The sequence below is a fragment of the Epinephelus fuscoguttatus genome, linkage group LG2, assembly GCF_011397635.1.
Source record: "Epinephelus fuscoguttatus linkage group LG2, E.fuscoguttatus.final_Chr_v1".
Classification (NCBI taxonomy): domain Eukaryota; kingdom Metazoa; phylum Chordata; class Actinopteri; order Perciformes; family Serranidae; genus Epinephelus; species Epinephelus fuscoguttatus.
This window is the reverse complement of record NC_064753.1, coordinates 47,842,633-47,868,240: the sequence shown is the minus strand read 5'-3', so window position 1 is coordinate 47,868,240 and position 25,608 is coordinate 47,842,633. Positions and strand designations below refer to the sequence as shown.

The 25,608-nt window shown below is 42.0% G+C and overlaps 1 protein-coding gene and 1 long non-coding RNA gene across 2 annotated transcripts in view; one reads left to right on the top strand and one right to left on the bottom strand.

Annotated features, from left to right (window-relative positions):
• LOC125879973 (uncharacterized) overlaps positions 1-25,608 on the top strand; it is a 119,020-nt gene that overhangs the window by 2,376 nt on the left and 91,036 nt on the right. The window lies entirely within an intron of this gene.
• On the bottom strand, positions 10-25,608 carry aldh1a3 (aldehyde dehydrogenase 1 family, member A3). The gene is made up of 13 exons (XM_049561786.1): positions 25,402-25,608; positions 25,167-25,271; positions 23,924-24,064; positions 18,300-18,429; positions 12,488-12,549; positions 6,187-6,315; positions 5,710-5,823; positions 4,355-4,457; positions 3,670-3,854; positions 3,313-3,477; positions 1,810-1,967; positions 941-1,015; positions 10-846 (listed from the first exon to the last, which is right to left on the bottom strand). Exons 1-13 carry the CDS (start codon positions 25,498-25,500, stop codon positions 777-779), a joined length of 1,536 nt encoding a protein of 511 aa, XP_049417743.1. The 5' UTR covers positions 25,501-25,608; the 3' UTR covers positions 10-776.

Here is a 25,608-nt window from a genome sequence, read left to right as displayed (position 1 = left end):
TATCAACGCTTCAGGCTGCTGCTGCTGGTGGTGTAATGGTGTGGGGGAGATTTTCTTAGTACCAACTGAGCATGGTTTAAACACCACAGCCTACCTGAGTATTGTTGCTGACCGTGTCCATCCCTTTATGACCACAGTGTACCCATCTTCTGATGGCTATTTCCAGCAGGATAACGCACCATGTCACAAAGCTCACATCATCTCAAACATGACAATGAGTTCACTGTACTCCAATGGCCTCCACAGTCACCAGATCTCAGTCCAATAGAGCACCTTTGGGATGTGCTGGAACGGGAGATTCTCATCATGGATGTGCAGCTGACAAATCTGCAGCAACTGTGTGATGTCATCATGTCAATATGGACCAAAGTCTCTGAGGAATGTTTCCAGCACCTTGTTGAATCTATGACACCAAGAATTAAAAAGGGGGTCCAACCTGGTACTAGCAAGGTGTACCTAATAAAGTGGCTGGTGAGTGTACTGATGTCTGGGGGAACTTAATAAATCAGAATAAATTATTGGAAAATTATTATAAAAATACAAATAAAACTGAGCATTAGTGGTTTTGAAGCTGTTGAGTAAAGCCTATCATCACCTACAGCACATCATAGTAAAGGTGAACAAACGCTGACTCTCTGGGATCTGACACACTCTGGCACAGACTAACTGATATATCGGCCTAACCCTAATCTCAACACCATGACTGAAGACAAAGAAGGGAGCGTGCTGGTGGGAGAGAAGTGTGATGTGAAGGGCAGTGCAGAGCGCTGGACGAATCACAGGGTTTCACTCAGTTTGATTGTCACTGCTTTCACCTCCGAGTACTCGGCCAGAGCGTACTCTCCTCTGAGAGGACAGAGACGACACAGGAGGCAGGTTAGAGAGGACACAGTGAAAAACTCAAGATCATGAAAAATTAAGAAACACTGATAGTTCTTACAGCTCTCTTCCGTTGCCGGACATCTTGTACCCTCCGAAGGGAGTCTGGGCGTGAAGAGCGTTATAGCAGTTTATCCTGAACAGAAGAAATGGTTTGATTTTATTTGTTGTCAGCTCTCTGTTTAAAGGTTACTTCCCCCACTAAATGACCATTTGTATATCAATTAATCTCCACCTTACCTTTGTTTTTCTCGCTTCACTCCACGATGAAGGGAGAATCCAAAAAAGGCGAACATTCTTCATGAATTGACGTAAACAGGTACCACATTTAACCAAAGCAGACTATGCCCTGGGGCCTCCTACCAGTGGGACGTGCCTGGAACACCTCTAACAGGAGGCGCCCAGGAGGATCCTCAGCAGATGCCCGAACCACCTGAACTGACCCCTTTCGACATGAAGGAGCAGCGACTCCACTACTCCTTCCCTAGGCTGAGCCCAGACACCCTTTGCAGGAAACTCATTGTGGCCGCTTGTATCTGCGACCTCATTCTTTCAGTCACTGCCCAGAGCTCATGACCATAGGTGAGGGGTTGGGATGTAGAGTTGTTATATAACGGCATAAGGGATATCGGCAAAAATCCAATATTGTGCATCCCCAGATTATACTGCATGAACTGTGTGAGAGTTTATATACGGATATTTTAGTATAGCTATGCTACTGTTAAACGTGGTCCCTGTTCATGAAGAATGTTCGCCTTTTTTTTTTTTTTTTTTTCCTTGGATTCTCTGTTCACTGTGGAGGTTTTTTCATAAATTCAAGGTAACACACAGTGAGTAAATGTTAGTAATGCTGGTTACTCTTTAAATATGGAGCTGGAGTCAGGACATGGTTAGCCAAGCTCAGCCTAAGGACTAGGACCAGGGACTTACCAGACAGTGCCAGTCTCCAGGGCTGCAGACACAGACAGAGCTCTGTCCATACTGGATGTGAAGACCGCTGACACCAGACCGTACTGTGAGTTGTTTGCTCTGTCGATGGCCTCCTGCTGGCTTTTAAAGCTGAATATACACTGCACTGGACCAAAGATCTGAGAGGGGACAGATAAATCAAATTAATATGTTTGCTGACCTCTCTGACTGACATTCACATAAAATAAAAAACATAAATGTGTCATATGAACAGAAAAGAAAAGCTAGACTGGTTAAATAAATACTGAATAAAACTGTACAGTCCAATATGATGATATGTGACAGTACGCCAGATGTGCAAACATAGAAGAATACAAACAACAGAGCAGCTGTGAGGTCAGTGGTTGTGATGGTACCATGACAGATGATACTGATGCATGTCAGTGATACCAGTGTCATGTCAAGAAAATGATTTCCAAAACCAGAGGATGAGACAGGGCTCTAATTTAGAGCTTATTTAGAGATAAAAATATTCAGATGAACCTCGATATCAGCGGATTTCAGTATATGTTTGCTGTAAAATCCTTAGTCCCAACCAGGTCTCCAGGAAGTGCACCGGGCTCTGAAGCCAACTTCTCATAGTGGCTGAACAGTAAAATTACAATTTCTGAGTCCGTCACGTGATGCCATGAGGCCCAAAAAGACTTTTTCCCATTTACTTACATTGGGAGGGAGGGTTGAGCGTCAACCCCCCACGAAATGACTCGTTTCACTATCAGAATTTGATCCATTCAGTCCGATAACATTTCTAAAGTCTAGAAGAGCTGCAGATTAAATCATTTTATTCATGGATGCCCATTCAAGCAAACTGGAAGTGGCCATCTCAACCGGCAGAAGTCTGTAGTGCCCATGCTCTGTGGGCCCAGTGATGCAGAAGCAGTGCAGATCACCTGTCAATTTTTTACGTGGTGGTTAAACATTTTTGGCTTTGTGTGCCACTGAGCAACTTTCACAGGAATGAACAAGATCCAGCCTTCAACGTTCAGTCTCTTTTTGTACATCCTAGGCACCAGCATGTGAACACAACCAAAGGATCCCATACGCCATGGTATTGAAGGAGGTTCATTCATTTCAGTGGAACCATCACAGCTGGATGGGGTGCACACAAAGAAAAACAGAAAAATCAAGGATGACTGAAGTAATTAATCACTCAAAGTCAAAATCATGAGATAATATGTTAAACTTCTTAGTTGGTGTAATTTGGGGGATTTGTTCTAGTATTTTTTTTACTAATCTCATAATTTTGAATTTCACTGTCAGAAACAGGCTTCCACATAACTAAGCAACACATTTACTTCTCCTCCTGCGTGTGCAGCTCCTCATCAGTGCTGACTGCAGCGTGCCTCTCTGCACTATCCATGGTGCAATTACAGCGCAGTTCCACAGGGTGTCAGTCACACACCGACACCGTCCTCGTCCCTGTCTGTGTCTGATTCATTGGTACTGAACTGAAACAAGTCGTACCTCTTCCTTTGCGATGCGCATGTGGTCTTTGACCCCAGAGAAGATGGTGGGCTGAATGAAAAGGCCCTTCTCGCCCAAAGCTGCTCCTCCATACTCCAGCCTGGCTCCCTCCTGCTTCCCACTTTCTATCAGATCCATGATCTTGTCAAACTGCTGTCGGTCGATCTGGAGTCAACATCAAGAGAGTAAGAAGAAAAGATAAGGAGACGGTTTTTAAATACGGGAATCCTAAATTTAGGAACTGATTTAGTGAACTTGGATGTGAACTTTGGACAGAGCCGGGCTGTTTCCACCTGCTTCCAGTATTTTTCCTGAACCAGGCTAACAATGTCCAGACTCCAAATCCGTACTTCCTACCTGTGGCCCGTGTGATGTTTTGGGGTCCAGCGGGTCTCCTGTCACAATCTTCTTGGCGTTTTCTATGCTGCGACGCACAAACTCCTCATAAATACTTTCCTCCACAAAGACACGTGACGCAGCCGTGCAGCACTGACCCTGGTTATACAAAGCTCCTTTCTGGGTTTCCTCCACAGCCAGCTGCACTGTACACACACACACACACACACACACACACACACACACATAAAAAATGCAGTATTTATTAGTATAACAAACACATACTGTCTGCCATCAGTTAAATGACAGATCATATTACATATGAATGGTTCAGTAGTAGCTGCACTGTACAGGCCAGTTTATCCTGCTACTGTTTCTTCTGCTGCTCTGTACTGATAGCGCTGTCTCTGCAGCCCCTCAAGCTACAGTATCTGTTTTTGATAGTGTGACAGTCGCTGAGATCTTCACCTTATAGTTGTGAGATGGCACAAAAAGCTGAGTTGTACAGATGAAAGATGAGACTCTCATGTTTCAATATTCCTGAGTCGTAAAGACAGGTAGTGAAACGCCCGGGGCTGTAGAGGTGTGAAGTAACCATGTAACAGGTCACACTGTGACTCCAGTGCATGCTGGAATATACATACAACATCTTTGTGTTGCATTTACTGATGTAAAGATGACAGAGACACAGAGTGTGTTCACTTACAGTCACAGTCAGCAAACACAATGCTGGGGTTCTTCCCTCCCAGCTCCAGAGTCACTCTCTTCAGATTACTTTTGGCTGATGCTTCTTTGATCAGCTGGCCGACCTGCACGCATGAGGGCACACAGAGTCACACAAAGAACCTTTTGAGGAACTCAGGAACTTCACTGGGACTAAAATCAGTTCATGTACAGTAGTTTAAATAAAGATATTCCCAGCATCGCTGAATGGCCACAAACAGTCGACACGGCTGCTTCAACTTGTGTCCAGCTTCACTCACAGAGCAAGGAAGTGCAGCATGAGTGGTACAAGTATTGAAAACGGACGAACATTTCTTATAATGTTTTTAATGATAAAAACTATATTATGTGGTCGGCTTCCCGAACCATTTAAGTCAGTGGTTCTCAAATGGTGTGCCATGGCGCAAATCCAGGTATGCTGTGGGAATTCGTAACCACACATTGTACAAAAAGTTATGAATACATTTTTAATTGACTGTATGAATATGAAATGGTGTAGTCATATTTCTGGTGAGGTGCACAACAGGCTACGGTGCACCTCCCCAGAAACGTAACTACAAGTTGCAGCGATGCAGACCTCCTGTCTATCTTTGTAAGCTGACACCATTTCCCTCAGTTGAAACGAAGCTTTTATTTACTTTAATCTCACAGATGAGAAACAATAAATTGTGAAGACAATAAAGCCTCCACTAAAATAGCATTTTAAGTCTTGTGTGTGATTTATCCTGGCTGAAATATGAGCAGAGGAAATCTCCGCTCCTTGCTAGGCTAATTTATACAATGTAAAATGCCATAGGCTTGTGCTAATAACGTTAGCATGTTGTATTTGTTTGGAAAACGTGTTTAGTATAAGACAGTTGTTTTGTCAGTGAACCTTGTGAGCTGTAATGGAGACGAATTTTTTAACATCACCTTTGTTAAATGTTGCCGTTGTTGAAATTGTCTCTATTAAGCCATGTTCAATGTGTGTTTTGGGTGTGTTATGTATCAACTAAACTTTACCGGACTTCACAGAAACTCCGCCGCTGACTAGAGTTTTGGAGGTTTAACTGCAGAGTGACACAGACACATCCCTGCATTAATATAAATGCTCACAACGGCGTAGGCTACATGCGTGTGCTATGGTGTAGGGTCTGCTGCACAAGTATAAATCCCCCTTAATCTATGCACATGGGGGTGCGCTTCTACACAGAGCCTACATAGAAGGCCATTAATTCAACACAAAAGTATAAACTCTGCTTCGGTTGTACAACTAACCAAAGTCAAAAAAAGAAATCATTACTAGCAGCACTGGACCACTTCAATGGCGTCTGGATTCTTTATCAAAGAAGTACACACCTCTGTAGAGCCAGTGAAGGCCACTTTGTCAATGTCCATGTGGCTGGCGATGGCTGCTCCTGCTGTGGGACCAAACCCTGGAACTATGTTCACAACTCCTGGCGGGAACCCTGCCTGAAATGGCAACCCAGAGAGCAGAGAGTGATTTATCTTCCCATTGACGAGCAACTCCTACTATATGGTTAAAAACATCTGATCCATTTGGCTAGTTCATGGTAGGTTCAGTATTCCTTTTATAAACTGTCTGTATGACCACTCTGTGATTATGTCTAGTGACGGACAGGGACCTGTGGGAGTCTGTGAACCTCACAGAGTTAAAGTGTTCACTGTCTCCCCTGCTGCGAACAGTCACTGAACATTTCGAAGCAGAGCAGTTTAATCACACGAGAAGCAGGATTTTCCACAAGAATACAGGCCCAGAATCTGTTCAAGAAGATGACTGTGAGACGTTTAAAGTCTCTCAGCCTAACATCAGACCTCTTTGATGAGTGATCCAACGTGGAGGGCCGTGAGGGGGGTCTGCTCTGCTGGCTTGATGACCACAGTGTTTCCACAGCTCAGGGCTGGTGCTATCTTCCACGTGAACATCAGCAGAGGAAAGTTCCACTGGCATAGACAGAAGAACACATGTTAGCTGATCTCGGCTTTCAATGTGTAACAGCACAAGTCAGGTTAATGCACATTGACACAAACAAAAGGCACGGTTAGACCACGATTCAAGCTCTACTCAGAGGTAAACTGAACCTTCCCCCCTCTATTGGACTGATAGAAAGTTATTTAACAAGTCATCGTACATACCATAACTTTGCTTTTCATTATTATTCAATTTATAAACATTACAAAGGTTAATCTGCGACAGGGCCATGGGCTAACATGCGCTGATGGGTCACTAATAACCTCCATTCCTCCAATGGCAGAGCCAAACTATTTTCAAATGTGTGAGAAGTCTGTAAGCCAAATTCAAGTTATTATTTCTAGTCTCACTCCGTCTTCTGATGGATCAGCTGACAGATCACATGACTCCTTTGTGTGCAACCAGTTGGCACGTTCAAACCAACAGCGACCAGATCTTCCAAAACGGCGGAAGTTTAATTTTCAATGAGAGCCTGGCGACTTGGGCGACTTGGACTACCTGGTCGTCAGCCACGCGTCTTGCGCGACCAAAGCAACCGGAGCGGGTCCGGAGGGGAGTTAAAACTAGTTTTACTTTATGGTAACGAGCTCCGACACAGTTCGGCAACAACCAATCAGAATGCTGATGTGCATTGATGAAGCGGGTCCCAGAGAACAAGCCATGTAACTTTGGTTCCTACAGCACACTTGTTACAACAATGGATATCGAGAGGTTGATTACTTGCGTTCGCGCCCACTCAGTCCTTTACAATGTGTCGCTGTTTGGTTACAGAGACCAAAATGAAAAGATTGAGGCTTGGGACTGCGTCACAGAGGTAGTTGGTTGGTCTGGTGAGTTTTAAAGTGTGAAATGTTAGTAATAGAGGAGAGAATTGCAGGCTTTATTGTTTAATTATGACCTTTTTAGGTGTTCTTTTTCTGTTTTCTGTTTTCATTGACCAAACATAACTGTCTGTAGGCCAACTATGAGCTTTTTGACTGGACAACAGCAAGCAGCAACTACGCTGCTTTCAAGCCAGTAGTCCGCTTTGTGGCTCCTTTAAATTGACAGGCACGATTGAACGTTCGAATGATTCACGTGATGAGCGACTAGAGCGACCAAAGCTGCCACAAATATTTTTGACAGTCGTGCTTCCTGGGCGTCCGCGAGAGACTTTGCCTCTTTGGAAGCTTTTGGTTTGAACATAGAGTTAGGCTTTCTGTGTAGGCGCATGGAAGGGCAGAGAGGCCCCAAAACAGGGCCATACCACCAAATATAATACTGCAAATGGAAATAAAGTTTTCTTTGACAAAAGTGTTCCCAATTGAAATGATTTAATTGAGAGGCTCTTCCAGATTTTCGAAAACGTGATCAGACTGAATGTGTTGTGATGCTTTAAACAAATATATTAAAACAAATGTATCCACTCATTAACAGACTCATCTTTTAAAATGGAAGTGGCATCTTGTGACAGAGCCGGAAGTTGTAATTCCACGTTTGGCCACTATGTAAAATAAACACATCACATCAGTACAACACCGCAAATTGACATTGTCTTCCTTCAACAACAAATGCACGTGGTTATGTTTTGCCAATATACACACGTGGTTGGGTTTAGGAGAAAAGAGTTTGGCTTTTTATGGGAAGCAAACACCTCTCTCCCAGGTGAAACTCAGTGGTTGTTGGATGATGATGACATCCCCACTTTGACCTGTCGTCATGGCTCCCCCTTGCCGCAGCATGTTTGTTGGACCTCATCAATCTCTAGTTGTGGAAGCAGTTGCTGTTTGTGGAACATTGGGCTAGGAGTTGGTTCTTTGTCAGTGTAGATGTTGGGTTTCGAAGCATCTATATATCCCACAACCTCTGCATGTCACCCCTCTCGCTGGGGTTACATGTATAGTAGCAATCCAACAGGTCCAGATTCTCTGCTCTAGTCCAACTATGTCTTCTTTCAGTAGCCCATTTCTCATTGGGTTGTCTTGGTTCCTCAGCAACTGACGCAGACCTTGTTGACTTGGGCACCGACTGAGCCGGTATGACTCTTGTGTTTGTGGTTTCTCTCATCCAGACTGGATATGTGTTACCCTACAGGCATGTAATAACCTGTTGTCAGCTCTGTGTCTTATGCACGTCTCGGCCTCCCGTTCATGGCGATGCAGCGCTGGATAACAATCACCACTCTCAGCTGCATGTTATGCACATCTGTCCCACTGCTGGGGAGGCAGAAACAAACACTGCCAACAAAGTTGCCTGCGGCCTCTCTTTCTCTCCCTCTCTTATTGTCCATCCCTCTCCCACGCGCACTTTCTCTTCCCCAGTTCTCCATTGTTCTGTCACTCCTCCTCTCCCTCTATCATGCCCCCCTGTTTCTCTCTCTTTCTCTGTTGGTTCAGGGAATGTTAAGAAGTTACAGCCTGGTGGGTCGGGTCGGGAAAAGAATCAAAGCTCTAACTCAAACCTTTCTGAAGCTGGAATCATAGGGCTGCATCCAACAATTCTTGTAACTGTAGCAGTTGGCCAGGTGTGTAGCCCTGTCCGAATAGGGTTTAGACTGCCTTGCTAAACCTGCCGCCATCTTTACCTGGTCGAGGATGAGCAGCAGAAAGTAATCACATAACCACAAACCAGTTGCTCTACAGTGAAGCTGCCCCCTGGACACACTGGGCAGAGGCATTATTAAAGTTTTTGGATAAAAACGGTAGCTTGTTTTTGTCATTCTCTCATCACTGCAACAGTCTCCAATGGAAATAATAATGACATGAGAGGCACAAACTGGGGCTAATAATCCAAACAACACACACATCACCAGTTCTTTGTTTTGTCCAGAAAAAAAAATCCACTTTTTCACTTGGATGTTGGTCTGCAGAGAATATACAAGATAATAAAAGGAGCCTTAAATCATTAGGACTGGAGGTGATTCAAAGTTAGCAAATTCAGAAAAGAGGTCATTTATTTTCCAGTTGCTCATTTCCATGCTGGAAATCAGTGGACAACTAATTGGGCACTCAAACCCAAATTAGAAAGCAATGCATGTGAGTGCTGCATGTTTATTGTTTAGGCATTGTTAACTTTTACAACACTTTGGAAACACTCACAGCCATTAAGGGATCCTGGGATCACAAGTGGGGAGAAAAAGGTTTCCTGTTTTCCTCTGAGTATGACTCACGCTGCGTGTGCGCCAGCAGTGCTTTCAGTAATTACACAACGTCCTTCAGTATAAATTTCACTTTTATGATATAATCTCCCATGTCAAACAACAGCCATTTTGTTCCTTTGTTACCAAAGCAACATTCGAGGTTATAGGCTCATGCTCAAAGATAAAAACTGAATGGCTTTATTCTGTCATGATGCTGAAATTATGCGTATGTGTCTGTCTGGATCTGAGACAAAGTGCAACACGATACGTCCGAACACCAAAAGTTGCCCCACCCTAGATCTGATGAAGTTATAATCAAAAGAGACAAAAATACATATATTCCAATGTGTGAAAGTGAATCCAAGCTGCACAGGACCAGAGCTGTGTGTTCCTGTGAGAATGGCCCCGGAGGGATTAAGAGAGAGGAGGTCTTGTTTAGAGAGAGCAAAGATTAAGATAAGGTTTCTGGTACACTTACCAGGGTTTCATTTCATCCTCACATCCAGACAGTGCATTCAAACTGCCTTGCTAGCACTACACGTTTATGATCACTGCTTCTCTGGAAAGTTAGGTTCAGTTTTTAGTGGTTCTCATTAAGCCTGAGTATTGTCCCAAGACAGTCAGAGACATTAGCTGTGTAGATAATAGAGCCATTCACTGCTGTGACCTGCTGAAGTTTAATCTTAGCACTCTTGTAAAATTCACCTAAATTCACTAAAAACGCCTATCCAAGGCATACCCAGAGGAAATTACAAGCTGTTCTTTCATTCTTCCATTTTTAGTACATGTACATGCATGGCCTCATTTGAAAGGTCACACTGACGTAGAGCTGCCCCCTAACAGTCCACCTAACGTTAGGCGACCAGAAAGGTCATTAATCCGCAAGGTTTCAATGGGCGCTTAGTCGCAGAAAACAAACATGACACTCTATTGTCAAAATAAATCCAAACCTATATGACTGGACCATGTGGGACTTTAATTTGAAAGGACAGACACAGGAAGTGTCCACGCTCAGCAGTCAGACAGGAGTCAGGTTAATCTCCAGGGCTGGTACCTGCGGTTATTCCACAGGCTAGTTAATAACATGTCGGGCAGGAAATCCAAAGTGTGGGATCATTGTGAGAAGGTGAAGGACGAACCCAAGGTGATATGTAAACTCATCTTCATTGGTCGACTACAAACATGACGTATCATGTGAAACATGGAAGTAGCTACATGCCCATTAGCCCACAGCGTCATTAACAGGCGGCTCGCTCAGTGTGTGACGTGCACTTGGAGATAAAATATAGGCCTATATTAATGAAGGTTCATTAGTACGGTTTGTATTTCTCTGTAATGTAGCACAGTGTTAACAATGTTACTGATACTATTCTTTCTCACACCTTCAACTCAAACCATTGTGTTGCCCTGCCCAAAATATACAATTTAATAATTAAATTAATGTCGTAAACATGCGGGTGACTAGTCAACTAATGGCCCTACATGATGACTACTGGTCGGCTAGGAAAATTCTTACTCGAGGGCAGCCCTACACTGAAGTGCTTCTGTCATATAAGTTCCAAGTTGGGAAATACACTATACACTACACTATCTTTATCAATTTTATCTGAATGTACTGTTCAGTTATCCAGAGCAGCGCACTCTCAGAGTGGCAGAGCGCACTCTGGACACTCTGTCTGTGGAGACGGAGCAGCAGAGCGCCGAGCAGAGTGAATGTGTGATTAACTTAACCGTTGGTTCATTCATGTAGAAATATAACGCTGCGTTTCTTCCACCAACAGGGCTCTCATTTTAGTGTAGAGCGTCAGACTGAATTTACCAACGCACCATGTCAGGTCACTCACTCTCCGGGACCGCCAGTAATACTTGAATAAGTAAACACTGACCAACGGGACCAGACTGGCCGACCCGTATGCTCTCACTCAGTGGATGGATGATGTCACAGGAAGCCAATCTTACAAAGGAGGACCACACTTGTTTGTTTTGCTATGGAAGCTAACGTTAGCTAATGTGCTAAAAAGTTAGCGTTGCAGAGAAATCCAATCTTCCTCTTAATCCCTCCCCAGTTTCTGATGAGGTGGACATGATAACCCTTAATACACATAACCTTATTCATCCCTACAACAGGAAATACTTTTTCCCTAACCTGATATGAAGTGTGCGCTGCACATGTGAGCATTTTTGATGATGGCCTCCGTCCAGTCCTTTGGTCTTATCACATTTAACCATAGTTGTCTTTGTTTTTATTAACCGGCAGTGGCGGCTGGTTTTGAGCGATGACTCCTTCTATTCTGGCTCCCAATAACACAACAAGACAAACACATTTTAACACTCCCATGGAGCCTACAGCCCTGTGGGGGAAAGGCAGGTTTTGCCTTCAGCTTATAAACTGACGTCATTGTGACATGAGCCATCAAAGGGTCTATAACGTTTTCTTTAGGAATAGATGTGTATGGCAATAGGCCTGTCTGGTTCTCAGCGCGTCGTGTGACCAAGATAGTGCTCCTGGAGGCTTGGACCTTTCTCTGTACTGATCCACAGATGAAGCTGATTACTACGTTCTCTGACTGAGGAGAGGACAGCAAACATGCATAATGGTTTTTACTCAAACTGTCAAAGCATACCTTTAACTCTGATGTCAGACTCAAAACACATGAATGACGTACATGTACACAGAGAAAGAGTACAGCAGAGCCTTGTACCACAGCACACAGGCCTATCAGAGGTTGGGATCACAATAGTGTGTTGGCCTCAAGTAATAAATTAGATATTGTGCAATGTTCTGATTTTTAAATGCTTATTAGAAACAGACTGTGTTACAGCAGAACAGTCAGGCATCCTGATGTACCTTTTATTAGATCCCCTCAACATCATACTCACTGTAACTGTATATGACAACAATATTATTTATTTTATTTACAGTGTGTATGGGTGTGTTTCATTTTCACACCATGCCAGAATGGTAATAAGAATTCCTATTATGTGTTATTGCTCATAAATTCAAACCAGATCTCCTCTGGACTTACTGGAATGATGGCTCCACATACGCCAACAGGTTCGTGTTTGGTTAAACACACAAAGTTTTCATCTGTAAAAGAGAGAGAGAAGAAACAGTACAATCAGTTTGATCCACTTTACTCTAGGTGGGGGGGTTATTCAAGCACTGCCAATACTACTTTTTAAAAATTCTGTTATTGCTTCAAGGTACACTTAAATTTCAAGGCAATTGGAGGTCAAGTAGATGTTTGCACAAGTAAGATTGTTCGGTTAGTTTCAAAGTTAAAACATGAAGTTCAACCATCTGCCTTCACATAACTGACATCTCATGCTGAGAGAGAAATTTGATGTGAGATGTTTGAAAACATCAAACTTCAACACCAGTGTGTCTTCTGTTAAAGGTCCAGTGTGTTGGGTTTAGAAGGATATACTGGTAGAAATGGAATATATAATAATGAGTATAATTTCTTTAGTGTATGATCACCTGAAAATAAGAATTGTTATCATTATGTTTTATCTTAGAATGGGCCGTTTATATCTACATAGTGAGCGGGTCCTCGTCCATGGACCTGGCCATGTTGCACCACTATGTTTCTACAGGAGCCCAGAACAGACAAACCAAACACTGGCTCTGGATAGGGCCATTTGCGTCTGCTGACTTAGTTAGCAGCCCCTCCGCAACGAGCAGTGTCAGAGAAACAGATTTTTTTGACGTGAAACTGTTTTATTCAGTATTTTTACTGATTTAAATCACCAGGGGTCTCATTCATAAAACAATCAATAGGATCCAAAAATGGTGTGTGCCAAAATATATTTCATAACTTTAACAATCAGGCTCCCACCTCACCATCTGTGTTGCCAATTACCTGTCCCCAAAATGTTCATGAGCATGGGTCAAAGTTTCTCCCATCACCTTTTGCATGGGTAGCAGCGTACGCCTCTTTTAGGCCTTGTTTTGTGCGTACGCAGTGTTTGTAAATGACACCCCAGGTCTATTTGTTTGAGACCTCTGCGGATACTTCAGCTCCCGGTTAAAACCTCCTGAATGTCTGGATTAAAAACAAAGTGAGCGCACGTTACTGAGCAGGTGCTGGGTTAGTGGCCCAGCTGCAACGTGCCACTGATATCGTATCGTCAAACAGTGCCGAGTGTCAATTTATTTTATTATATAAATTATTAATATTACAAATACAAATTAAACTTTGGGTAGTCTACTGTAGATGCATTTTGCTGCTGCAAAAAATGGCTGAAGTGAGATGAACAGACTGAAATCTTACTTTAAAACTCACAGACTTTATCTTATTAGATAAAACAAAGTTTGTGGTGACAAAGTTTTCCTTTGAGGACACGATTTACAGTTGAAAAAAAGTAATAAATCGTTATATATTTTATTCAAAACAACAACTGTGCCGCATTAATCCTAACCCACATCAACGTCATGTTTCAGTTTCCCTTACATTGTGCTCTTTAACTTTCTAATTCAAAGTGCAACACTTCTATTGTACTGTTAAGCCGTTTATACATCAATCCTTTAACAATGTCCCACCAGCACTAACAATGAGATCAACACTCCTACAGTTGTACTCTACATGGATGTGTCAGCAGATAACTGGTCAAACCTGGCCTCCCAGTCTGCACGCTGACCTTCTCCAGTTTCCCATGTGACTGATCGCAGACTGGGAGACTCCCATCTCCAGCTGCCTTTATCTTTGAGTCACTGGCTGAGTTCATGTTCAATCACAGCTAACTGAAGGTTAAATGCATCAAAGTCAGTGGGGAACGTCCTTGTACGTCTTGGGGGAAGCGGCTGTCAGTGTGTAACACAAGATTCAAACGGACAGCCTGAGGGCGACTGTGGCTCTGAGAGGCCAACACCAAACTGACGGAGAGAATATCCTACTGTTCTGATGGACTTTAAATACACAGGGGTTAAAGAAGTATTTAGATCTCTTAAGGTACTTAAATCATTACAATATAATTCCTTTTTTTATTAGTGTGATCTTTAGAAAAGTAGAAGTCATTAGGTGTGTGTTATGTTGCTGCAACCTGTTCTTATTCCCAGTTTGTCAAATACTGAAGCTTTGTCACGCCCCTTGGCGACACACAGGGCACCCTTTAGGGTCTCTCTGTGATGCGCAGCTGAACTTATGATGTTCGGATTTTCTCTTTCTTTATATGTACATCGGCAGAGGTCTCTTCCTCTCCAAAAACAAACAATTTAAAGCAGTGAAAACACTGAATAAAACAGTTTTGTGTTAGAAAAATGAATGTCTCTAGGATGCAGTGAGGCTCGTCAGAGTTTAGCCACCAGACGGTGACAATCATAAATTGACTTCCAGTCAAATCTATGGCACAAACTTTCAGGAGATTTTTACCAGAGCCAATTATCCTCAGAGGTCTCTTCCTCTCTCAAACAAAGTGACCTGGTGATTTAAACCAGTATACACACTGAATAAAGCAGTTTTGTGTTAAAAGAATAGCTGTTTTTTGGACGCTGCTCGTTACAGAGGGGCTTCTAACTACTGACAGGAAAAACCCAGACAGCGGGTGGCCCTATCAGAGCTTGTGTTTGATTTGTCCATTCTATGGAAACATGGCGGTGCAACATGTTGTACTCTGTGGAGGCAGACCTGCTCCCTATGTAGATATAAACAGCTCATTCTAAGGTTACAGAAACACAACAATTCTTATTTTCAGGTGATCATACATCTGCCAGTATATCCCCCTAAATCCTAAACACTGGACCTGTCAGCAGCTTTGGGAAACTAACTTGAGAAATCTCTAAGTTAGGATGGTTTTGTAACAGCTGAATTCCTATCCTAGGATAAGATAAGATTCTTTCCTAAATGAAGAAGGGAAACATGTTTCTGTAATACCAAAAATCCTGAATGTCATCCCAAACTGAGATAAGATAAGATTTAAAACTTAAATTTCTGTAACGAGGCCTCCTGCATCTTTGCTTGGTTTTTAACTCTTGGACTTTCTATTTGTGTAATTTCATGTCCTGATTTTCATAATATCAGATAAAGTAAACTCTCCTGGTGTATTCCTCATGATGACACAGCTGATCTTTGAAGGTGAGCTGTCTCCCTACACACACAAACATCATGCAGCTGGGCCGACCTGGGAAAGTCAAGAAGCTTATGTCAAATTTGTCATTTTCAGTCAAATAAAAACTAAAAGCAGCCGAGCAAACACTTATTATGTCTGCAGAGCCACTCAGACAATTCCGATGCTGGGAATGAATGAAATGAAAAGTGAAAATGTTTCTTATCTATCATTGGCAGTGTCTGGGAATGCAGGTACTTTTGGTTTCATTTGTGTGTTTCTTTCTCTCTCTGAGTTATTTATAACGGTGCTGACTGGAAATGAGATGTTACATGTGACTGTATTCAGGCTCTTACTTTAAACTTACAAGAGAGAAACTTGTCCAGCATCTTTAATGATCAGTGAGTTGTCCCGACTTATCCAGAAAACATGGCTTCATCTGCATCCAATGAAAGTAGCAGTCCATACAGTAGCTCCACCACTGAATCATGTTTACAAAATTCCAGTCTCTATTCACAGCTCACGTGTGGCCTGCGACTGTTTTCTTATCAAACTACGACTCGGTTATGTGTCTCGTCTTTATGACTGGTCATGAAACTGCTCCAGTGTGACGGTGGGGATTACTGGCTGAGTGTCTGCCGGCTCGGCGAGGCATTGAGCCAACACTGATTGTTAATCCTCACACACACTGTTGCACCTCACTGATTACTATCTCAGCCTCTTCCTCTTCCTTTTGTCCCGCCGTGCCTCACATCTCTCACCACTCTATTGGGATCTAATCGGGAGGAAAAGGTGAGCATGTTTTGTCTATGTGCTGTCCCGCAAAGTAGGATCTGACAGGAGGGGGAAGTATTAAGAGGCTGGATGAGATACCACCCAGGGCTAAGGACAATCCTGAGTCAGGACAAGTCACTTGCACTTTGGGTCATTAACTTGTTTCCTAACGGTGCGCTGGTCACAGAGCGACTGATGAGGCATAAAAACAAGTTCCCCATGTGTCTAGTGCACACTGGAAACTCATCCATGGCCCCTATTAATTATCTTGTGCACACTTTTAATTGTTTTTATTTATTGATTGATGTATACTCATTTAACATTGTTTTATATGGAGCTCATAAAGGAAATGAAGAGAAAAAACTGATGCACTTACATGTATGAGAGCAACCCAATCGCCACAAAAAACATTGTACTTTTCTGCAAACCACAGATACATTAAATTATTAAATTTACACATGGAATCTTAATGTTTTTTCATGTTTCAGAAATTATGTGGTTAACGAGTGGTTAGGTTTAGGCACCAAAAAAAAAACACTTGGTAATGGTTAGGAAAACATCACGTTTTGGCTTAAAATACTCACTTTTGGTGGCACAATGCCAGCTGGACATGCAGCGATGTCTTGACAAAAAACAACCGCTTTTCATGGCACTATCATGACAGAAAGGGCACTGATGTCTTGACAAAGACAGACGCTTTTTATGGCACTTTCCTGACAGAAAAAGCAGTGATGTCTCTGTAAAAGCACCAACTTTTGGTGGCGCTATCCCAACTGGAAACGAATCAATGTCTTGGTAAAAAAAACTATCACTTTTAATGGTACTTTCCCAGCAGGAAAAGCAGCGATGTTTTGGTTAAAAAAACAACCTCTATCATGGCAAGTGCAGCGATGACAAAAAAAACCAACAACTTTTGATGTCGCTATCCTGATTGGAAACGCTGTGCTGTCTTGGGAAAATGCAACTGCTTTTCATGGCACTATCCCAACAGAAAAAGCACTGACGTCTCTGTAATAGCACCAACATTTGGTGGCACTATCCCAACTGGAAACACGTCAATGGTAAAAAACAATCACTTTTTATGGCACTTTCCCGGCAGGAAAAGCAGCGATGTTTTGGTACAAAAAAAACAACCTCTTTTTGTGGCACTGTCATGGCAGGATGTGCAGCGATGACAAAAACACAACAACTTTTGATGTCACCATCCTGACTGGAAACGCTGTGATGTCTTGGTAAAACACAACTGCTTTTTGTGGCAGTATCATGGCAGGAAGCACAGTTACGTCTCGACAAAAAACAACTGCTTTTTGTGGCACTTTCCCAAATGCTGCACTATCTCAAGAAAATAAAACAACTGCTTTTCATGGCACTTTTTGTGGGAAAAAAAAAAAACAGCATCAGATTATAAACACATTTGGTGCCTAAAAAAATGCTTGTAAAACAGTGTTCGGTTTCTAAATCACAACCTCCACCTCCAGATGACGAAGTCAGCTCACATACTACATCACTTTAAAAATGTTAATATGAAATGTACAAATGTAATGTATTCGTGGTTTGCAGAAACATACAGTGGCAACATTTCCTTCAAGTCTTTTTTCCTCATATTTACAGTGATTGTGTACTGAACTCTGAGTGCTGCCAAAATGCAGGTGACCAACACAGCAATAGTCTTTAGGTGTTTGGTGTTGCTGTGTGGTTGTCTTTGCAGTAAGTTTGTGTATTTCATGGAGCACCTCAAGTCCCAAAAGGTTATATATTTTTATTCAGTGTGCACAGGTTATCTTCTTATGTGTACAAGATAATTAACTTGTGCGCACAAAATAAAATAAATTCCCTTTTGGGGAATTATTGGGCTCTGCAGTACTGTTTTTAATAATGGCTGCATGTAGAAGTTTTTTCCCTCCTTATTATCACATTGCTCAAACCCTCACTGACACCACACACACAGACCTTTGTTGGCCATGATGGTTTCCTTTGTTGAACTCCTGACTGTTAGAATAAGATGACACACACACTCACCTACAGGCAGACTCTTTCCATGGATCTTGTCGGTCCAGCCTGCGTAGTAACGAAGCGTTTTGATGCTGCCGTCCAGGTCAATGAAGAAGGACTGCAGGAAAGGCTTCCCTGTGTCCAGAGTCTCCAGCGTCTGAACAATCAGGAAAAATAGCATCACTGTCCAATTGTGTCGTACATTTGGCTGAAACTTGGCAAAGTTGTAACTGCTCCAAAGAAATGTGATTTGTCACTGTAACTTCAAATAACGCAAGAAAACAGACCAATTATGTATTTATAGTACAAGTATATTTAATTTGTTTTCAGGACATTTCCAACCATGTTTGTAGCAACTAAACAGGGTATTCTTAACAAGAACTCGGGACGTGTCCAGCCCTGTTTGTGGCAACAAACTGGGTATTTTAAGCCAATACATGATCTTTTCCTAACCCTTACCTTGTTGTTTTTGTACTTAAACCTAACCAGTTTAATCACAGCATTGTCACAAAATAAAATTCAAATATTAAGTTCCATCATATCCACAACACATGAAACGTGTAAATGTTACATATCCATGGTTTGCAGAAACATACAATGGCAACATTTACACTGGAGGTTGGGTTGGTTGATCCCACTTTATGATCGACTTTCTGCTTCCACTATGTCCTCCTGTTCTTTACCTGAACACAGTTTTCCAGTGAAATGAGGGATGATTTGCATCATTTCACCCAATTTCTGTTCAACCTCCAAATAAAGTGATTGGAGAATCTGGATACACCTTGTTTGTATAATTACTTGGCAACGGCAACGTTATCATAACTGATTAAATTGTTGTACAACACCGACCAAGTTCATAATCCATTTATAAATATTTATAATCCCTTTTAACTTGCAAGCATCTTCCTGCATAGTGCAGGTTGCCCAGAAATGTTCTGCCAGCTACAAACTGTTTTATTTGTGTTGTATAATGAGGGTCAGAATTCAGCACTGGTGCCCAGTGGTTCCTGTTTATGGTACCTGACCCTCTCTGTAATAATAATGAAAAAAAAAAAAAACAATTTCAGTTGCAAAAACTAAACGCAAGCTTCTCAGTATAAACATTGTTATTCATTTAAAGGTGTTAAAAATCACTGACTCTGGCATCATAAGTGATAAAGCACCATTCCGAATAAGTTATCAGTAACGTACAGAAACATTGTGCTGCTGCAATGCCGGTGGTGTAGTGGAGGGTTTACGCAGGTATACAGGGTATGCCTACCTATTAGCCAAAAAGCCACTGGAATATATAGATGAGTGTACCCACTTCCTGCTTGGTAACCTACCCATCTACCTGGCGGTTCATCAGCGACCACTACACAACTGTTAGGTCAGGTTTGGGTGGTTGATTAAGACATATTTTGGCAGGTTGGGTGGTGTGGATTGGCTCTCGCAATGAGCCAGGTTGGTGCGGGTATTAAAAATCTCTGACTCACGCATCACCACGATCCAGTTTTGCAGTTTGCATTACAAATATTACAGCAAGTTTTGTCTGTGGTAAGTTTGAGAAAGTGTAATGTGTGTCACTTTTGGTCCGCTATTGCCCTGACTCACTTTAACTTGAAAAAGCTGCAGGGGTGACGTTTTCTCACTCTCTCTTTCTCTGTATATTTAAGGGCCTGTCCCATTTCTACTTCTTAAATCTTCCACTTGGTATCGAGTCCTCGTTTGTCCTACCCTTGATGAGGGAAGTGAGAAATATTAGGGCAGAGATCTTTCCCTAAGAAATGGGACACCACTTCATGCAAATCGGTGTGGCCGACGTGCAGGCATAGGTCACACATAGTAGCGACGCAATGAAAATGCCGGCTCCAGCGCTTGTGTTGTGGCGTGTGCTATGTTTATTCTTCTCCGTATGATGGATCAACAGAGGAGAAATGCTGAAAACAGGAGGCGCCTACGACGTCTTCTAGTTCTGATCGATTTTGTTCGGGTAAGTTGATTTGTTTAAATATTTTGACGCTGTGTTCAGCCAAGTTGCTGATGAGTTTACGATAGTCCAACCATCTGTTGTTTGTATAGCCTACATTCTGATCGTACAGTAACAAATTGTTTCCCAAAACTTGCCGAAGTTGCTGACTTTGCAAGGTGTTCTGGGAAATTTCATCTTCAACTTCGTTGAAAGTGTGGGTCAGGGCTCCCTTGGAATCTAGGGCGGGTTTTAAGTGTTGGAAACCACTTCTACTACCTCAATTCTGTTTTGGGACACCACTAGTCTAAACATGAATGCGCACAACCAAGTGCAAGTGGGTATTTCTAGAGGAAGTGTGGGTAATGGGGCAGGCAGTGCTACAGCAAGTACCCTCTGCCTTAACATTTAGATACTACTAGATACTCAAACGGTAGATTGATTACACGGGAAGGTTAGTGTAAGGAGGTGATGGGATTGTTACCTGGAAACATTAAAAAGGTGCAGCAAGCCTTTTTTTTTACAAGTGGCATTCAACTTTGCCTTGTGTTTTGCAACCTGCAAAACACTGTCTGTGTGATCGTGGCCTTAAAAGACACAAAACCTCCAAAGGGTCTGAGTGTCTTGCTCCTGTGTGGAAGAGGAGGTGGGGCCCTTTGCATGTGCCCAGAGACCCCTTCTCTCATAATCCGCCCATGGGTGGTGCCGATGTAATGCAGTTGGTACTCTTAAAAGTACCAAGTTCATTACCCCACTTAATGTTTAATATACCAGCAATTTAATACACAATAATAATTATTATAATATTACTGTAACAGTGGTGAATTAATCTAGGGAGACAAAGACAGCAAGTGCATTAGACTGAAATATGTGGAGGGGTGGTGCAGTGGGACGTCAAACGGTGTACAGTGCCTTGATAAAGACATGGCTTTGAGCCAAACGTGTAAAACTGAGTGTATAATCGATTACGTTAATGCTTAATAATGATCATGTATGAATCTGTCAGACATGATTAACATGGTATGACGTACCAACATCTACACAGAGTTTACTGGAGTTACTTGTGTTTGATTTTAAAAGGGAAAAGAAGAAGACGTGGGGCTCTGCAGCTCAAGCGGATCCTGAAACCACAGTACCACTCTACTGTACCTTTAAATGGTCCGAATCTGGTCTTTATTTCCCCAAACATAGCTGGGAATTTAGTGTAATTAGCCATACCCTGCACACTACCACTCCAGAGCATGTTTGCAATTAGCAGTCACATGCAATCTGGTATTATTACTTCACTCACATCTGTAAGGGTTCATTTACAGATCTAAGTCTTAATGCAAGCTGGCAGCCAAACAGAGTGAACAGGCACAGCAACAGGGATTTCAGTCCAAACAATATCTGAAGGAGAGGCAGAGTAACATCCAGCAATCATTACGGAGAGAAAAAAGAGACCGGGGTGGGGTCACAGTGTGATGTCATGCAGTAATATACTGTAGGCCAGTCCCTGATATGAAGGAGTCAACATCGTGACAGCACATGGACATTTTTCAGCTGCAGGGAAATCCCACAAGTTTGTTGCTTATGAAACAGCACTTGCTTCCATAATTGAGATCTGTTGTTATGAATAATATCTGAGCCACAAGCAAAAAGAAACTGTTGTTCTTGTTCAGCTGAAACAGATTCGGAGCACGTAGTGTTAGTTAGCTGTGTGCTGGTCACTGAGGCGATACCTGTTTTTTACTGATCTGACACTGACTTAATGTGTAAACATGAAGGGAAAGAAAAGATTCAGCAAAGGGTAAATGTGTTGGTTAAGAGGTGAAGAGTGACTTCGCACATTTACTAAGATACTGCAAGTAACTACATAGGCTACACTACTAATGTTCTTGTACTTTACCGGAGTATTTCCATTTTATGCTATGTACACTCCTCCGAGAACCGCCACCTCAACATGGTGGAGGGGTTTGCATGACCCTGTGAACCTGGGAGCTGTGTTTTCGAGGCTAATAGTTGCTGGTAGGGTCTCTGAAGGTGAAGTGGTCCCAGAGGAGGGGCCAGTCTAAGAGCCGATTCAAGAAGACCCTGATGACACGGACTATTCAGACTTCGAGCACCTTGCCTGGAGCCAGACCTCAGGGGGAGATCGCCAGTGCATTGTGTGCCGGGTGGCAGGCAGGAGTGGCGTTCTGGACGTGCTGATCCCTGGTGTCGCGGATGCCATGTTCTTTTTATCTAGTTACTCAAGTTACTAAACTTAATTGGCAGAATAAGATTTAAAAAATCCATAACAACCATAAAATATGATGCATTGTGATAGAGTAAAATAAACTAACTACTATTAAATCAATCGCCAACTAATTTGATAATAAATGAATCAGTTGTAATAATAAGTAAGTAAGAAATAATAAGTAATCTTTTATGGAAAAAGTCCAAATTCTTTGATGCCAGCTCTTAAAGGTGAATATTTTCTGGTTTCTTCCCTCCTCTATTACAGTATATATTTGTGCTGTGGACAACACAAGACATTTGAGGACGTCATCTTGGTTGTTTAGAAGCACTGATCGACATTTTTCACAATTTTCTGCCATTTTCCTGCCAAACAACATTTGATTAATCAGTCTGAGTAATTTTTAAGGAAAAGAAAGTAAAAATTTGCTAATTTTGGCTTCTTAAATGCGCATATCATCCAGTTTCTTCACTCTTTTATGACTGCATATCTTTGTGTTTTGGACAAAACAGGACATTTGAGGACGTCATGTCGGGCTTTGGGACACACTGATCGACATTTTTCACCATTTTCTGCCATTTTGTAGACCAAACAACATTTGATTAATCGGTCTGAGTAATTTTTAAGGGGGGAAAAAAGTCCAAATTCTTTGATTCCAGCTTGTTAAATAAGAATATTATCTGGTTTCTTTACTCCTCTGTGACAGCTGACTAAATATCTCTGGGCTGTGGACAAAACAAGACATTTGAGGACATCGTCTTGGGCTTTGAGAAACACATATCCACATTTTTCACCATTTTCTGACATTGAATTGACCAATCAACTTATGGATTAATAGAGAAAATGATCAGCAGATTAATCAACAATGAAAATATGTAGTTGCAGCCCTAAGTATAATGATGACAGGTAATGCATCAATAATAATGATCAAAAAATATAATATTTATGGCCACTTTGCTGCAAAATCAGCAGATACTTTTCAACCTTTAAGTACATTTAATTTACTTAAATATAGAATTCAAATGCTTTTGAAATCAGTGAGCATGTTATCTTTCTGTAGCCAGCCTCAGAGTGATTAACAGTAATGTTTTCACTATAGTCAGATCATAATATTTCATGTATCCTGTAATATTGCTGGATTCTCTTAATAATATGCGGTTTGATGTTAACTGAATGTCTCCATCGCTCCCTGATTACTTTTAATTAAGTTAATTGTCTTATAGATGATTCAGCTGAACAACAGGATGACACACTTAGTAACGCATATTCAGTTTTAATTCAAATCCATCTGTAATTCTTCAGCTGCGTAGGTCCATCGTAGTTTCAAAGAGAAACCAAGCACTACTTTAAATGTGAAAGTGAAATGGTCGCAGTTTGTGCGTCAGAACTATTCCGAACAGTCACGTCGCATTAACAGCAGCAGTCTGCAGGAAGCATGACGTCACTTTAGCCCAACATAAAGACAAGTAGTGTGAATGAACCCACCGCCAGCAGGACCCGGTCCCTCTCCATCAGGTCAGCCAGCTTGTGCAGCAGCCTCCCGCGGCTGGACGCGTCCATCCTCCGCCACGGAGAGCCTCTCTGCCCGGCCGCCTTGGCTGCCTGCACCGCTTTATCCACATCTTCCTGCACAGAGACATAAGCAGAGTAATGCAGAGTAAAGCAGAGTAAAGCAGGGCGATGTCACGACACAAAGGCTCTGCTGTACTGTGGAAACAACGGGCTGTGCGCCCAACACACACCTACAGACTGACTTTAATTTTCAGGGCCAGGTTCCAATAAGTAATTACATTTACTTTCCACTTTACTTTAATTGATTAAACGGTAAAAAGAGGTGCATAACTGCATTGTAAAAGTTATTTTGTGGATATAAAACGCTAAAGTGTAGATTAATTATATACCGAATTTTCTAAAATGTTCTTATCTATTTGATCAGGCTCTGATGTCATGCTGGATTTTATAGGTATTCTTCTGACAAAGCCAAAAAACTTAAATTATCAGATACTGAAATGTAGTTTGACAAAAAGATTCTCCCTATTGATTCAGAGCCAAAGGAGCTGCACTGCATTAGGCAAAAGTTCGTAGGCCATCTGATTGGGTTGTAAAGTCATGCTGAATTTCAAAGACAATCTTCTGACAAACTCCAAAAACCTTAAATTAACAGATATTTGAATGAAGTTTGGCATGGCAGATATACCATGTTTGGCAAAAGGTTCTTATCTATTTGATCAAGCTCTTATGTCACGCTTGATTTGAGAGACATTCCTGTGACAAACCCCAAAACCTTAAATAAACAGATATATAAATTAAATTTGGCAAAGAGTCTTCCCCATTGATTCAGAACCAAAGCAGATATACAGAATTAGGCAAAAGTTCTTATCTATTTGATCAAGTTGTAATGTCATGCTGGATTTTAAAGGTATTCCTCAGACAAACCCAAAAAACAAATCTGGCAAAATGTTGGTTGGTTAAATCTTTTTAACCAACTTCTTATGTCAAGCTTGATTTCAGAGACATTTTTCTGACAAACTCAAAAATCTTAACAGATGTTGGAATGAAGTTTGGCAAAAGGACTTTTTGCTATTGATTTGGAGCAAAAACAGAAAACCAATGTTCATATAAGGTCCTTATCGTTCAGTGGTTCAGTACGTAGGCCTACACTAAGTTCAATTAATTATCATTATTATGCTATGTAATAAAATAAAGGCTGTAAGTGATGCATTCTTACTTTGTCTGCTTCTTCCACTTCACAGATTTTGACACCTGTTGCTGGGTTGAAAGTTGGAAACGTCCTTCCACTGCTGGATGTGTGCCATTCATTGTCAATAAAAATCTGTGGAAAGCAGAGTGTTTGCTTTGGTTTGTGCCTCAACTGACAATTTATTCAAAGTTAAAAAACACAGTGAGCATAAAAGCTTCCAACCCCACCTGCAGCAGCTGGTTTCTATGCAGAGCCTCCTTACCTTGGTGTGTCTGATCTCCTGAACTTTGACAGGCTGAGGAAAAGGCAAAGCTGGGATCCCTTCGGCCACTCCGTTCTCTGTCGTTCCGTTCTGTGCCATTCTGGGTCAGCAGTACAGTCCAGGGCCAGTCTGTCTGCTGCGACTACTCAACACTGCCGGCCCATCCTCTGGCTTTTTATAAGAATGTGAAGTTCCTCCCTCCGCACA

What these genes read in the sequence shown, in the direction of transcription:
- aldh1a3 (XM_049561786.1), bottom strand. Translation starts at nt 25,500, where the DNA reads ATGGCACAGAACGGAACGACAGAGAACGGAGTGGCCGAAGGGATCCCA. An exon ending in AGGAGATCAGACACACCAAG is followed by an intron (nt 25,272 to 25,401) that starts GTAAGGAGGCTC and finishes TGCTTTCCACAG; the next exon opens with ATTTTTATTGACAATGAATG. An exon ending in TGGAAAGAGTCTGCCTGTAG is followed by an intron (nt 12,550 to 18,299) that starts GTGAGTGTGTGT and finishes TCTCTTTTACAG; the next exon opens with ATGAAAACTTTGTGTGTTTA.